The sequence below is a fragment of the Megalobrama amblycephala genome, linkage group LG5 (assembly GCF_018812025.1).
Source record: "Megalobrama amblycephala isolate DHTTF-2021 linkage group LG5, ASM1881202v1, whole genome shotgun sequence".
NCBI classification, from domain to species: Eukaryota; Metazoa; Chordata; class Actinopteri; order Cypriniformes; family Xenocyprididae; genus Megalobrama; species Megalobrama amblycephala.
The window spans coordinates 41,090,071-41,103,909 of record NC_063048.1 but is presented as its reverse complement, the minus strand read 5'-3'; the positions used below and the strand labels follow the sequence as shown (position 1 = coordinate 41,103,909).

Genomic DNA, 13,839 nt, shown 5'->3' with positions numbered 1-13,839 from the left:
TGCTTGTGTTTCAGTTTGGTGAGCAGTGAATTAGTAAATGTTTATAATGGTAAACTAATAATGAGATTTTACTGCCTTAGGCTTTGTTTTTCTGACTGTGTAATGGAGATGTTCTTCAGTCTCTCTTTTCTCTTTGTAGAATTTGCTCTTCACTGACGACACTGAGAATTCAGAGATAAAAGTTATTGACTTTGGCTTTGCACGGCTCAAACCCCCCGACAATCAGCTCCTGAAGACTCCCTGCTTCACTCTTCAGTACGCCGCACCAGAAATCCTTAAATACGACGGTTACGATGAGTCCTGTGACCTCTGGAGTTTAGGCGTCATTTTGGTAAGGCCAGTATTCACATTGTACATATCATGCTGGTATAGTATGTAATGTATGAGTACTAGGAACAGATGTGTAGACATGCAAGGAAGCCCACTAGGGGTTTAAAACGGTTGTGTTCACTCTAGAGTAGGGGTGTGACGAGACGAGTTAGCTCACGAGATGAGACAAGACCAAATTTTTCTTCAAGCATGCAAGCATACAATTACACAGCCCAGCCTAAGATAGCTTCTTTCAAAATGTGGGGTATTGAAATCACATTTGAATATAAGATAAGACATTTGTCAGACTCTTTGTCTCTGTTGTGCAACGTATTCTCCGCCATGGTCTTGTCAGTCATCTCATCACTTACACTCATCATGTGATCAGTGAAGTATGATTCCTGCTACACTGTGTATGACTCTGCAGCTCGTGTTGGATGAGCTGGATGGGATTGAAGCGACTGTTATCCAACTGAATTAAATGGTTTTGTACTTCTATAACAAGCAAAACGACAGTGGAGGTGTTATATAAACATACTATATCCAAATTGCACCATCATACGTCATGGCAGTATCATGAGACAGCTTTTTACCTCGATGAGAAATCTAGTCACATTTTAATCTTGCAAGATCTCCTAGCATGAGATCTCGTCACATCCCTACTGTGGAGTACTGCTGTGATGACGTATTTTTGTAGGCCAACCCAGAAGTTGCCATCACCCTGAAACTCAGGAGCATTTTTCTATAGGCCTTTGGATTAATGCAGAAAATGAGCTCTGTGTGACCAACAAAAGTTGCAGCGAGCAAGTAATAAATAAATATACACACCACTCTGCTTTAGGTCATTTGGAAGTATCTTCTTGTTCAGGCTATTTAATGGAAATGAAATATTGAATGGTGAATATGAGTGCTTTCTCCCATTCCTGTATACTTGAGCTTTTATCCTGCTTCATGTAGATTATTTACTCCTTTTGGATATGAATCCATGTTTTGCTGTTTCTGACACTTATTCAGTTGAACACAAACCAAAATAAACAAACTATCAAGCCCTTTCCCAGACAGCTTAGCATTGCTGATTGGAGTCATCGCAGCTACCCTTAAGCGGAAGATTTCAGCCAGAACTTCATTGAGAGAAAGATGAGAGGAGATAGAGCCTGGGGGAGATGTCCATAGCTGAGTTATTGTGTAGGTCCATTTCTGCTTGCTCTGTATTGGGGAGCACGACCTGACTGGGGGGAGAACAAGAGTAGTGCAGCAGAGTTTGACATGATGATCTCTGACAGGCTGTGAGCTGAGAGACCCTGGAGCTCTGCACAGCAAAGAGAGAGACCATAGCACTGAGAGAAATGAGAGCTATGTAGCTTATTTAGCTGTGTACATGTTTTCTTTTCTATTTTCTTACATTTTCATGAATCTTAAAGGGTTAGTTCACCCAAAAATGAAAATGATGTCATTAATGACTCACCCTCATGTCGTTCCAAACCCGTAAGACCTCCGTTCATCTTCAGAACACAGTTTAAGATATTTTAGATTTAATCCGAGAACTTTCTGTCCCTCCATTGAAAATGTATGTATGGTATACTTTCCATGTCCAGAAAGGTAATAAAAACATCATCAAAGTAGTCCATGTGACATCAGTGGGTTAGATAGAAGTTTTTGAAGCATCAAAAATACATTTTGGTCCAAAAATAACAAAAACTACGACTTTATTCAGCATTGTATTCTCTTCCGGAATCCTTTCCATTGAACTGATTCCACTGAATTGATTCCACTGAATTGATTCCATTGGATCCTTACATCTGTCGGCATTGGTAATGCACTTTTACATCGCCGTGGTTGTTTTTGGCGATTAGGACATCCGCGACATTTTGAAGCATCGAAAATACATTTTGGTCCAAAAATAACAAAAACTCTGTTGTCAATCCGCGTTCACGACTCCGCTGCTTCTTCTTCTTCTTCTTCTTCTTCTTCTTCTTCTTTCCTGTTTTACGGCGGTTGGCATCCAGCTTATTGGTGTATTACTGCCCCTTCTGCTCTGGAGTGTGGTTCACGACTCCGCAGTGACGCTGCTGACGTTTCGTTTACAGTCTGAGGGAGACGCATGCTGTATTCAAGCTATTCTACATTGTTTGTATTTTGGTATTGCTATATTTTTTAAAATGGTGCGTAAGTGTGCATGTCGCGGACGTCCTAATCACCAAAAACAACCACGGCGACATAAAAGTGCATTACCAACGCCAACATCAATTCAATGGAAAGGATTCCGGAAGAGAAGACAATGCTGAATAAAGTCGTAGTTTTTGTTATTTTTGGACCAAAATGTATTTCCCTTTCGATACTTCACTTGTACTGCGTATGGGGGAAAAGTCTCCCTTTTTCCCCGCTACTGAAGCCTTTTCAATAACGCAGTGCAGCTGCATCGTCATTGGTTCACTCATTGCAAGTCGTTGAACCAATGACGGCGCGGCTTTGCTGCGCAGCCTATGGCGACAAAGCGCGCGAACTTTCCCGCCGAAATGGGCGGGGAAAGGCCCTATATAAGTGAGCATTTCGCCATAGGCAACTCAGTCCTTTCTCCTTCAGCGACGACTCGTCTTCTCCTCGCTGATCTCGCAGAAGCCTGCTCGCCTGGAAAAAAGCTCGCCGCCTTGGAAGAAGCTCTGCCGCCGTCGAAGAGGCCCTGCAGCGGACCCAGCTGAGTCGCCGGATTCGCCAGCGCCTTCGCCGTCGCCGACTGCCGCCTGAGCGCCGTCGACGAGCTGCCGCCTCCCGCTTCCTGCTTCCGGCCCGGACTCAGCGCGTCTCCTGCCGCCATCCGGCGCGTCTAATAGAGCATTTTTCCGCGGTTCTCACACCGCATTAAGAGCACTTTCCACAGCGGTTTTCACCGCTTACAGCCCTCGCCGTTTAAGAGCACCACAATCGCCGTTTTCACAGCGCCCCGGCATTTTTCAATGCCTCACCACTGCACTACGTGCAGAGCCCCTCTGCTTGATGCAGACGGCCACGGCGAGTGCGTCGGATGTCTGGGCAAGTCCCACGCAGATGACGTGCTTGCTGGAGGCTCATGCTCGCACTGCGAGTCTATGAGCCTGGCATCGCTGCGCTCACGGGCTTCTTTCTTCATGGGAAGTCACCCCACCGATCGCGCCCTCCTCTCTCCTTCCTCCCGCGAGCCGGCTAGGAAGAGACAGCGGGGAAGACCGGCTCAGCGCGCTGAGCTGAGCGAGCTCACGCCGGCCCACTGCCCGCGTGCCTCGCCCTCTCCCAGCAGAGAACAGTCCCCACTGCCCTTGCAGGAAGAGCGTATGCATCCGCTGGCCAAGCCGCCTCAGCGCTCCATTCTATGGCCATCTTCCAGGTCTTCCAGGCCAAACTTCTCCGCGCCATGGACGAGTCTGGCACTGAAGAGACCGCCTTCAGGGATCTCCGCAGCGCGACTGATTTAGCCCTGCGGGCCACAAAGGCAGCGGCCCAAGCCATTGGCAGATCAATGGCCAGCCTGGTGGTGCTGGAGCGCCATTTATGGCTTAACCTGACGGAAATCAAAGATCAGGACAAGACGGCCTTCCTCGATGCGCTTGTTTCCCCGTCAGGACTCTTTGGACCGGCAGTGGAAGGTTTCACAGAGCGTTTCACGGCAGCACAGAAGTCTTCTCAAGCGATGAGACATTTCCTGCCCAAACGTTCAAGCTCAGCATCTGCTCCTAGCCGCCCCAGGCCTGCGCCGGCTCAGCAGACGAAACCAGCCCCTTCTGCCTCTCAGGCTGCGCCGCCCAAAGAGCACCGCCACTGCTCGCGCTCTGCGAAGCGCACGACCTTCCCGAAACGCCAGGGACCCCGGCCCAAGATCGTGCTGGACCCGGCGCCTCAGAAGTCGTCCTGATCAGCCAGAAAAGAAGAGGATCGGGGCATGTCTCGCCACGGCCGGACCACCCCGAAAGCTCGCTCGCACATGCTCCCCTCCGCCTCGTTTATCGCTGGGCGCGGGACAAATGCAACCTGCAGTAACAGGGCCCACACTTGCTGCGTCCTCAACAACCGCCGTTATCATGGCGACCCAATTTTTACACGCTCCTCAAAAGAGCTTATTTCCTCTTCCTACCATACCGGTTTTAACTCTTCTGAGAAAAGGCGCTATAGAATTAGTGCCTCCCTCACAGAGCGAGTCGGGCTTCTACAGCCGTTACTTCCTGGTTCCAAAGAAAGACGGCGGTCTCAGACCAATTCTGGACCTCAGACTTCTGAACCTTTCCCTCATGAAGCGAAAGTTCAAAGTACTAACGCTGAAACAGCTCCTCGCACAAGTATGTCACGGGGACTGGTTCTGCTCGCTGGACCTGAAAGATGCTTACTTTCATATCCAGATAGCCCCCAAACCTTCGATTCGCGTTCGAAGGTGTGGCTTACCAGTATACGGTCATTCCCTTCGGGTTGTCCCTAGCTCCTCGCACTTTTACGAATTGCATGAACGCTGCGCTCTCCCCTCTCAGACAGATGGGTATACGCGTTCTGAACTATCTCGACGACTGGCTCATCCTAGCCAGCTCGCGGTCAGAGTTGGAGCACCACAGATCTGTGCTTCTCAGCCACCTGCAGTGTCTGGGTCTCAGGGTTAATTTAGCCAAGAGCTCGCTGCTTCCCACTCAACGTATCTCGTTCCTGGGTGCAGTTCTCGACTCTGTCAGTATGACGGCAGTAGTCTCGTCAGAGCGCGCTCTGACCATTCAGCAGCTCGCGGCCTCCGTCAAGAACAAAGCTTACCTCCCTCTGAAGCTGTTCTAGAGGTTGCTAGGGCTGATGGCTTCCGCCTCCCCGGTGCTGCAGCTAGGCCTGCTACGAATGCGGCCTCTTCAGTACTGGCTGAAATTCCGGGTCCCTCCTCACACATGGCGGCACGGCCGCTTGCGCCTCAAGGTCAATCAGGCCTGCGTAGCAGCCCTGAGGCCCTGGACGAACCCCTCTTGGTTCAGTCTTGGAGTACCCCTACAGGCGGTGTCACGGAGGACGGTGCTTTCCACGGATGCGTCCAACCTGGGTTGGGGCGCTCTGTGCGAGGGCAGTCCGGCCTTCGGCTCGTGGTCTCACGAGGAAAGCTATCTGCACATCAACTGCCTCAAGATGCTGGCAGTGATTCGAGCCCTACAGGCCTTTCAGGCTCATTTGACGGATCGCCACGTCTTAGTCCAATCGGACAGCGTGACAGTGGTGTCATATATCAACCGCCAAGGAGGTCTTTCATCCAGCCGCCTATGCGCCCTGGCAAAACGACTGCTAGAATGGGCTTCTTCACGGGTTCGGTCGCTCAGAGCGACCCACATTCCCGGAAAGAACAACCTGGGAGCAGACATGCTGTCCCGGAGCAACGTCCCTCAGACGGGTGGACGCTCCATCCCCAGATAGTTCGCACCATTTGGGAGTTATTCAGGAAGGCAGAGGTAGACCTCTTCGCCTCTCAAGACAGCTCTCATTGCCCAATTTATTTTTCGAAGAAGGAAGATGCGCTGGCCCACTCTTGGCCCAACACCCTTCTCTACGCTTTTCCCCCAATCGCTCTGATCCCCCAGGTGATCAGGCGTGTCAGGGAAGACAGACACAGAGTTCTGTTAGTGGCCCCGCTCTGGAGGTGCCAAATTTGGACCTCGGAGCTATTCAGGCTTTCCACGAAAGCCCCCTGGCCGATTCCTCTGAGACGGGACCTCCTCTCTCAGGCGAACGGAACAATCTGGCACCCACGGCCGGAGCTGTGGGCTCTGCACCTGTGGTCTCTCGACGGGAGCCTTCTGGCCTCCCCGAGAATGTGCTAAATACCATTTCATATGCTAGAGCCCCGTCCACTAGACGCCTCTATGCTCAGAAATGGGCGGTCTTTGTTAGCTGGTGTTCTACACGCAGCATAGACCCTGAGGAATGCGACGTAGCCGATATACTGTCCTTCCTCCAGGAGCGCCTGGACGCGGGGCGAGCCCCCTCCACGCTCAAAGTATACGTAGCAGCCATCGCAGCGTTTCGCGCTCCTATTGCTGGCCAGTCTGTAGGTCGGAACAACCTCGTTGTTAGGTTTCTAAGGGGTTCCAGGCGGTTGCATCCACCACGGACCCCTACGGTTCCTTCCTGGGATCTCCATTTGGTCCTCAGAGCTCTAAAGGGCCCACCCTTTGAGCCACTGCGCCAAGCAGACCTTAGGCCCCTGACGCTTAAAACCGCCCTGCTTCTTGCACTGGCGTCGATCAAGCGTATTGGCGATTTGCAGGCCCTTTCTGTTAGCCCTGCATGCCTCGAGTTCGGGCCAGACGACTCCAAAGTCGTGCTGAAACCTAAGGTGGGCTACGTTCCCAAGGTGCTCTCTACACCTTTCAGATCGCAGGTCATTTCGCTCTCTGCGTTTCCCCCTATGCCGGGCGATCAGGAGCAAGAATTACTTTGCCCTGTCAGGGCACTGCGCATCTACATTGAGCGATCACAACCCTTCCGGCAGTCTGATCAGCTCTTTGTTTGCTTTGGCGGCCGCACCAAAGGGTTTCCGGTCTCAAAGCAACGTCTTTCGCGTTGGATTGTCGACGCTATCACGCTCTGTTATTCCTCGGTGGGGACCCCTTGCCCCATAGGAGTAAGAGCCCACTCCACTAGGGGTATGGCCTCATCTTGGGCCTGGTCCAGTGGAATTTCCATTAAAGACATTTGTGAGGCGGCCGGCTGGTCCTCGCCGTCCACTTTTGCCAGATTTTATCAGTTGGACATTCCGACCTTACAGGCTCGGGTCCTCTCGGCGTAATTACGCAGCCATCATAGTTCTGCGTTTTACGCAAAATCCGGGAGTCTCTCCCTCGTAGTGCAAGGGTTACGGCGGCTTCGGCCTTCTCACTTGACACTCGTCCCCTCGCGGTGTCCGGTCAAGTCCAGTCGTTCCCCAGCAGTGGCACGGCGTGGTTGAATTCGTTCCCCCATACGCAGTACGAGTGAAGTATCGAAAGGGAACTTATCGGTTACTAGCGTAACCTCGGTTCCCTGAGATACGGAACGAGTACTGCGTTACTTGCCGTGCCACTTGGCTGCGGCTCAGTGTCGTCGCTTCAGTCGATATGGCCTGAGTTGCCTATGGCGAAATGCTCACTTATATAGGGCCTTTCCCCGCCCATTTCGGCGGGAAAGTTCGCGCGCAATAAATTAATTTTTTTGTGGGTGTTTTATTTTGATTGTTTTTATTTTAAAATTATGCATTTTAACTTTATGTATTTATGTTTTAATTCATATTCAGTTTTTAGTTTTTATTTTAAATTAAATGTTTCACTTCTCTTCGGAAGATTAGATCATTATGAAAAATATCATGAAATTAAATGCATTTACAAGGCAGCAATAAACACTGCTTAAGTGAAAGTTTGAGAAGACAGCTGAAGTAAATATCTAACCATATCAATGTATGTGAATCAAAGAAATATGCCTAATTTATAATATAATAATTTATATTAGATTCGCAAAGAGCTCAAATGAATACACATAAGCTTAATTTGTTTAAAAGCTTTATGTATCGATGCATGAATTATATTTATATCAATTTAAAAGCAAAATTAAATATTAATTGTCAACTAATGTAATAGTTATATGAATATATTATTATATGAATTATACATAACTAATTCATATAATATAAATATAATAAATAATTAGCAGCAAAAGATGAGCAATTTTGTCTCTAAAATGTTTTCACTATAAACTGCTTTAATTTGGAACGAGATACAGGGGGAGTGGCTTTATTGCATCAGATATATGTCACTTTACTCACAGCTGATTGATCCAGTTTAGGTTTATGATCTCTAACCCAGAATAAAACCTGCTCCGGAGCAGGTTAGCCGTGTAGCATAAGTTACTATAGCAATAAAACCCGTTAAAAACCAATCCACCTTCATAAGCCCGAAAAACCAGAGTTTACTCAAACTAATCTTGAACTCACCTGGGTAGAAACTGAAACTGGCTTTGTGCAACAGGCCACTGTTGGTGTGAGTTCAGATTGGCAATAGCTCTAAGCTGGAAGAAATGGCTTTAACATGCTTGTCAAATTTAAGGTCTTTATCAAACAAAACCTGTTGGTTATATAGATGACGATGATGGGTTCTGTCCAGGGACTACAAATGAAAAATGGCCTAATTCTGGCACATTTACAGTAATCTTATGTGCACGGTCCCTGCTGAATATAAATAAAGTGACAAACAAAGTCTATATAGTAATTTATAATGTAAACACTGTTTTGTTCTTTGTTTTTTAACCAGTGAAATATTTTATCCTACATTTAAACATTGCCCTGGCAATCAAAAAGGATTTAAAAGGGTAATCATCAATCAGTGTATTCAATGTGTACAATATTGACACATTTCCTAGTGAAAAAGACAAAAGGATCAGTAATTGATTGGATCAAGGAAAGTGTTTACAGTCGGTTTTCAAGGACTATTTCCCTCCATAGCACAGTTGGTATTTGGAAAATAAATTAGGTCATTTTTCATTTCATGTTTACTTTAAAAGTTAGATACAGCTATGTATCATCAGCATAACTGAAGATAAATGTCTTTTTTTGTTTTGTTTTTTAAATGAAGCCAAAGAGAAGCATATATGAAGAAAATTAAATAGGTCCTAAGATAGAACCTTGAGGTACCCCGCATCAAGGTGCTCTTATATGCTTTGTTTTGTTGCAGTACACCATGCTGTCTGGCCAGGTCCCATTTCAGTGTCAGGGGAAGAGTCTAGCGCACACCAGTGCAGAGGAGATCATGAGGAAAATCAAACAAGGAGACTTTTCTTTTGAAGGTGAAGCCTGGAGGAATGTGTCCAACCAGGCCAAGGATCTGATACAAGGTAAGACACAGCTGGAGATGTTTAGATACCATTTTTGTAGTTTAAATAGGAATACTTGTTAAAACTAAAATGATAATGTGTGGCCTACTCATGGTACAGAGCTGCTGACGGTGGACCCTGACAAGCGGATAAAGATGTGCGGCCTACGTTATAATGCCTGGCTGCAGGACGACAGTCAGCTCTCCTCCAACCCTCTTATGACCCCTGACATCCTGGGATCTTCTACCATATCAGTGCACTCTTGTTTCAAAGCCACCTTCAATGTAAGAAAACTGTAAGAAGGCTAGAAAATAAAGATAACAACATAGTATAAAAGAGCAGATAGGTGTGGATAAATGTTAATGATAAATGCATAATTTTGGCTGTTTGGTTTGGGGAAAAAAATAGTGTCGTCTTGATTTTTATATGCAATTTACGTAAACATGAGTAGGAAATTTGGATAAGCGTTTAACTTTTGGATAAGCGTTTTATTTTTTTAACGTTTTAATTTATCATTATTAGTAAGCTTTGTATATTATAACTGTAATTTTGGCAGATAACAATTTTTTTTTTTTTTGCATATCCCTAGTTTTGTTGTGTAATATGGTTATGTCTTCCCCAGGCCTTTAATAAGTGTAAGCGGGAGGGCTTCCGACTTCAGACGGTTGACAAGGCTCCTTTGGCCAAACGCAGGAAGATGAAGAAGACCAGCACCAGCACAGAGACCCGCAGTAGCTCCAGTGAGAGCACACACTCCTCTTCCTCTTCCTCCCAGTCTCAGGATAAGACGCTACCGGATGAAGAGACAGCCATCATTCCCCAGGCCTCCGTGAGCACGCCTCTCACTCTGGTCCCTGACGATGAGGAGCCCTCTCAGGGCGAACTCCAGGTTACAGAGTGATAGGACATAACTTTCCAACTGTCTCGTTCTTTCTCCTCACACTTTGGGCCGTACAACTCCAGAATTTGCATGTGGGAACCAACTCAAATCCATCATTAGCAATAGATGCACACCATGAGCACTGAAGACTGAGCTGGAGTGAACTTCTGGCTCAAGTCCTGCATGGCTAAACATCACTGTATCCAGTCCAGTGTCTCAAACACAAGAGAGAAGTTCACTTTGAGGAGCATCAAGACCTTCTCCACTGATAGACAAAAAGAAGAAAAGCCTGCTTGTGCATTGTCCTGACCAGGTGCTCTGCTTCAGGCAAAAAAAGAGAAAAAGATAAGGAATATGTATTTAAAAAAATAAATAAATAGAATTTATTTAAGAGGAGATTTATTGTTTATACAGACTTCTCTCAAATTTAATAGATATTTGGTATATACCAGTTTGTCAGATTTAACAGCTCCATTTGTGCTGGGAGCTTTATGGTGTTGATTCACATATTTAACTTCAATCTTTGACTTCTTCCAAAAGATTTTACTGAAGTAGCAACAATTAGGTGTAATTCTGTGTTCTGTGTAAAACTCTCGTTTATGTAGTTACCCTTGGCAAGGTAAAAAAAAAGACAGTTTGTTTCACATTTACGTGTTATTTTGACTTTCCTCAGGTTATTTATTTGTTCTTATAAACTTGAGCTCATTTTTAAAGAGTTGAAGACAAAGCCACCGGCTGAAGGTGCGGTCACATTTACTCTTGCTCTGCGAAATTTAGTTTTGTATTTGGTTTTGGTTGGCTTTCACACAGATTAGCAGCGTTGACCAACAAGAAGAAACTGCTTGGTTTGAAAGTGACTGCTTTGTGCATTATTGACAGTGGACGATGGAACATTTTTAGCTTTTTTGCTGAAATTTCGCGGATGTGACCGTGCCTTAAAAGAGAAACCGCTAGAGGTGTTGCCTTGGATGTTGGATTTCGTTACTCAAGGTTTTATGCTTGAGTATAAATTTAGGCTGTACGTGAATCTGCCGATAGATGTTTAAAGTCAACATGAATTTAAAGGATTAGTCCACTTTTAAATAAACTTTTCCTGATAATTTACTCAATAATGGTCTTATCTAGAGAAACCATTGCTCATTTTATGAAAAAAATTTAAAATTATATAAGTTTTAACCAGAAATGCTCATCTTGAACTAGCTCTCTTCTTCTTCTTCTCTATTTGAATTCCAGCAGTGTAGAAGCGTATTACTGCCCTCCACAGGTCAAAGTTTGAACTAATTGTTATATACTATTGAACTAGCATATTGCATATAAAAATTAGTTCAAACTTTGACCTGTGGAGGGCAGTAATACGCTTAGCAGCGTCTACACTGCCAGAATTCAAATAGAGAAGAAGAAGAATAGAGCTAGTTCAAGATGAGCATTTATGGCTAAAACTTATATCATTTTCAATTTTTTTTCTTAAAATGAGTGAAGGTTTAACAATGGTTGTAGAACAATTTGAAGCTGCAGTGAAACTAATTTTGACCTTCAACAGTTTGGTGCCCATTGAAGTCTACTATAAGGAGAAAAATCCTGGAATGTTTTCATCAAAAACTTTAATTTCTTTTCGACTGAAGAAAGAAAGACATGGACTTCTTGGATGACATGTAGGTGAGTAAATTATCAGGAAAAGTTTATTTAAAAGTGGACTAATCCTTTAAAATAGACCCATTTTAAATTATTAATGCACTTGATTCTATTGTGAACAATTCATCGGTGCATGTTGTTACAAAGAAAAAAGTTTTCATAGTCTTTAATCAAAATGTAGTAACTCTTTGCAATGACTTTTCCAGTGACATCACTTAGGCCCTGCAGGCTATTGGATAACACTTACCAGTAAATGGCTATTTAGCTGTAGATTTAGCGAACTCACTTTTGATCTGGGTGTATTCTAGTTTGTATCACTGCCTACTTTTCATGATCCAATCAATTCCTGATGGATAAACTCATGTCCAGTGTTGCCAAATCCATGGTTTTCCCGTGGAATTGGGCTACTTTAACACTGTTGCCGCGGGTTGTTTTTCATGTCCGCGGGTTGAAGTGACCCCAAATAACATCTTTAGTCCCTGGAATGCGAATTTTACTGGGGAAACCCCGCCAAAAGCGAGGATTTTACCCACCGGGAATCCAATTTTAACCAGGAAACCCCCTTTAACGTGATTGGGCTAGCTTTGGGCTATTTTTGAGTAGCAATTGGGCAGGTTTTGTCAACCCTGCTCATATCCCAACCTTGTTATCCTTGTTATCCTGAAAATGCATCATATTAGAGGAAGTACTATGGGTTGCAATTCATGTTGACTATAAACTATGCATATGGAAAGTCTAATGGCACGTTTATCTTGTATAAGATAACCATGACTGCAGGCCACATTTTACTCTGAAATGAAGTGATATGCCAGAAGACATCTGTGGCTTCCTGTTTGATAGTGGCACGTTGTGTTTTTTTGGCCCTGTGTTTGTTGACTGATGCTTCGAGGCGGGCTGTGGTAGAGTCTGTGGTGTTTAAAACAATGTGCTTGCATTTTTCATCTTTGCAACGTCTGTTTCACAAGCCTTGGAGGTTTTGTGACACTGAGCTACGATCTTGTAGTACTCAAGTCTGGACAAGATTGGACATTTTCAGGAGCATTTGAGCTCAGTCTGGACTCGGACTCGAATGAGCTGGTCTCGACTAGTCGTAGAAAATATGGACGTTTGAGATGGACTTAAGTGCGAGTCCAATCTTGACTCTTAAAAATAAAAGTTCCAAAAGAGGATTTCTGCAGCGATGCCATAGAGGAACCATTTTGGGTTCCTTAAATAACCTTTTATAGCTCATTTCCACTAGAATAGTTTGAGGCCAGACCTTGTTCTCACGAACTGGCCGTGTTTTTCCACAGACTTGAGGAACGATTGATGACGTAACGCTGCTACGTGTTGTTTACCTGTCTATAAACAGTCTAAAATCAAGTGCGTGTCCTGGTTTTTGTGCAGGCAGTGCGACACTTCTGTTTTGCTGTTCACAGTACCGAGAGTAATTTTAACGTATCGGCAGCTCGCATAAACTATCATCTGTCCTTTTTGGAGATATTTTTTAAACTGAAACCATTGATTCACTCGCTCTTTCATGTGCAGATTATCTCTCGTGTGTAATTTTATATATTTAGATATAAAGAGCAACGCCTTCGAAGGCCGTGAAGGTCAGACCGAGCGACGGTCTAGCCTACGGATTGTTTTTGTCGCCTAACAATTGTGACAGCTGCCGTTGACGAGCGACAGTAACGTTTGTACTGGACTTTTTTGAAAGTTTATATTCAACTGTCTAAAAAAACAAAACAGGGTTCACAACCTGTCTAAATATGTTCACCTTGGTCCATTTCTGTACATAATAAAGAGTATAAACTCTATGAAATTGCATCTTAGTAAGATATAACATTTGAACCGCTTTATATATATAGTTTTTACATTTGTATTCGAATAAGTTGGAATCCAATACTTCTATTCAAAAGTGGAATCCGCCAATTTCCCTCCAAAAAAATCCTGTCGTCAACAGCACGCAATGAATCCTGCAGTGGGGTAGGCGAAGGATCCGTCTGTTGTATCCTTCATTGCTCGGGAAATGAAGCATTTGAGGGACTTTCGAATTTGGGACTGCCTTCGTCACGCCGCTGTGACGTAATCGGCCTTCGAACGTGCCGTGGACAACCCTGCTGAGCTGATCGCTGATCGTATGGTTCTCTTTGTTTGTGTCGTTTGTATTTTCTAGTCGTTCTACAGTTGAAAAGGAATGATTTTATCTT

General features: G+C 45.0%; 1 protein-coding gene across 1 annotated transcript in view; it reads left to right on the top strand.

Moving 5' to 3' along the window:
- rps6ka5 (ribosomal protein S6 kinase, polypeptide 5) overlaps positions 1-11,174 on the top strand; it is a 45,396-nt gene extending 34,222 nt beyond the window's left edge. The window contains exons 14-17 of the mRNA XM_048192323.1: positions 140-331; positions 8,997-9,156; positions 9,256-9,419; positions 9,758-11,174. Coding sequence (XP_048048280.1) covers positions 140-331; positions 8,997-9,156; positions 9,256-9,419; positions 9,758-10,036 — 795 coding nt within the window. The 3' untranslated portion in view covers positions 10,037-11,174. The remainder of the gene's footprint in view (positions 1-139; positions 332-8,996; positions 9,157-9,255; positions 9,420-9,757) is intronic.
- Positions 11,175-13,839: the final 2,665 nt, after the last annotated feature.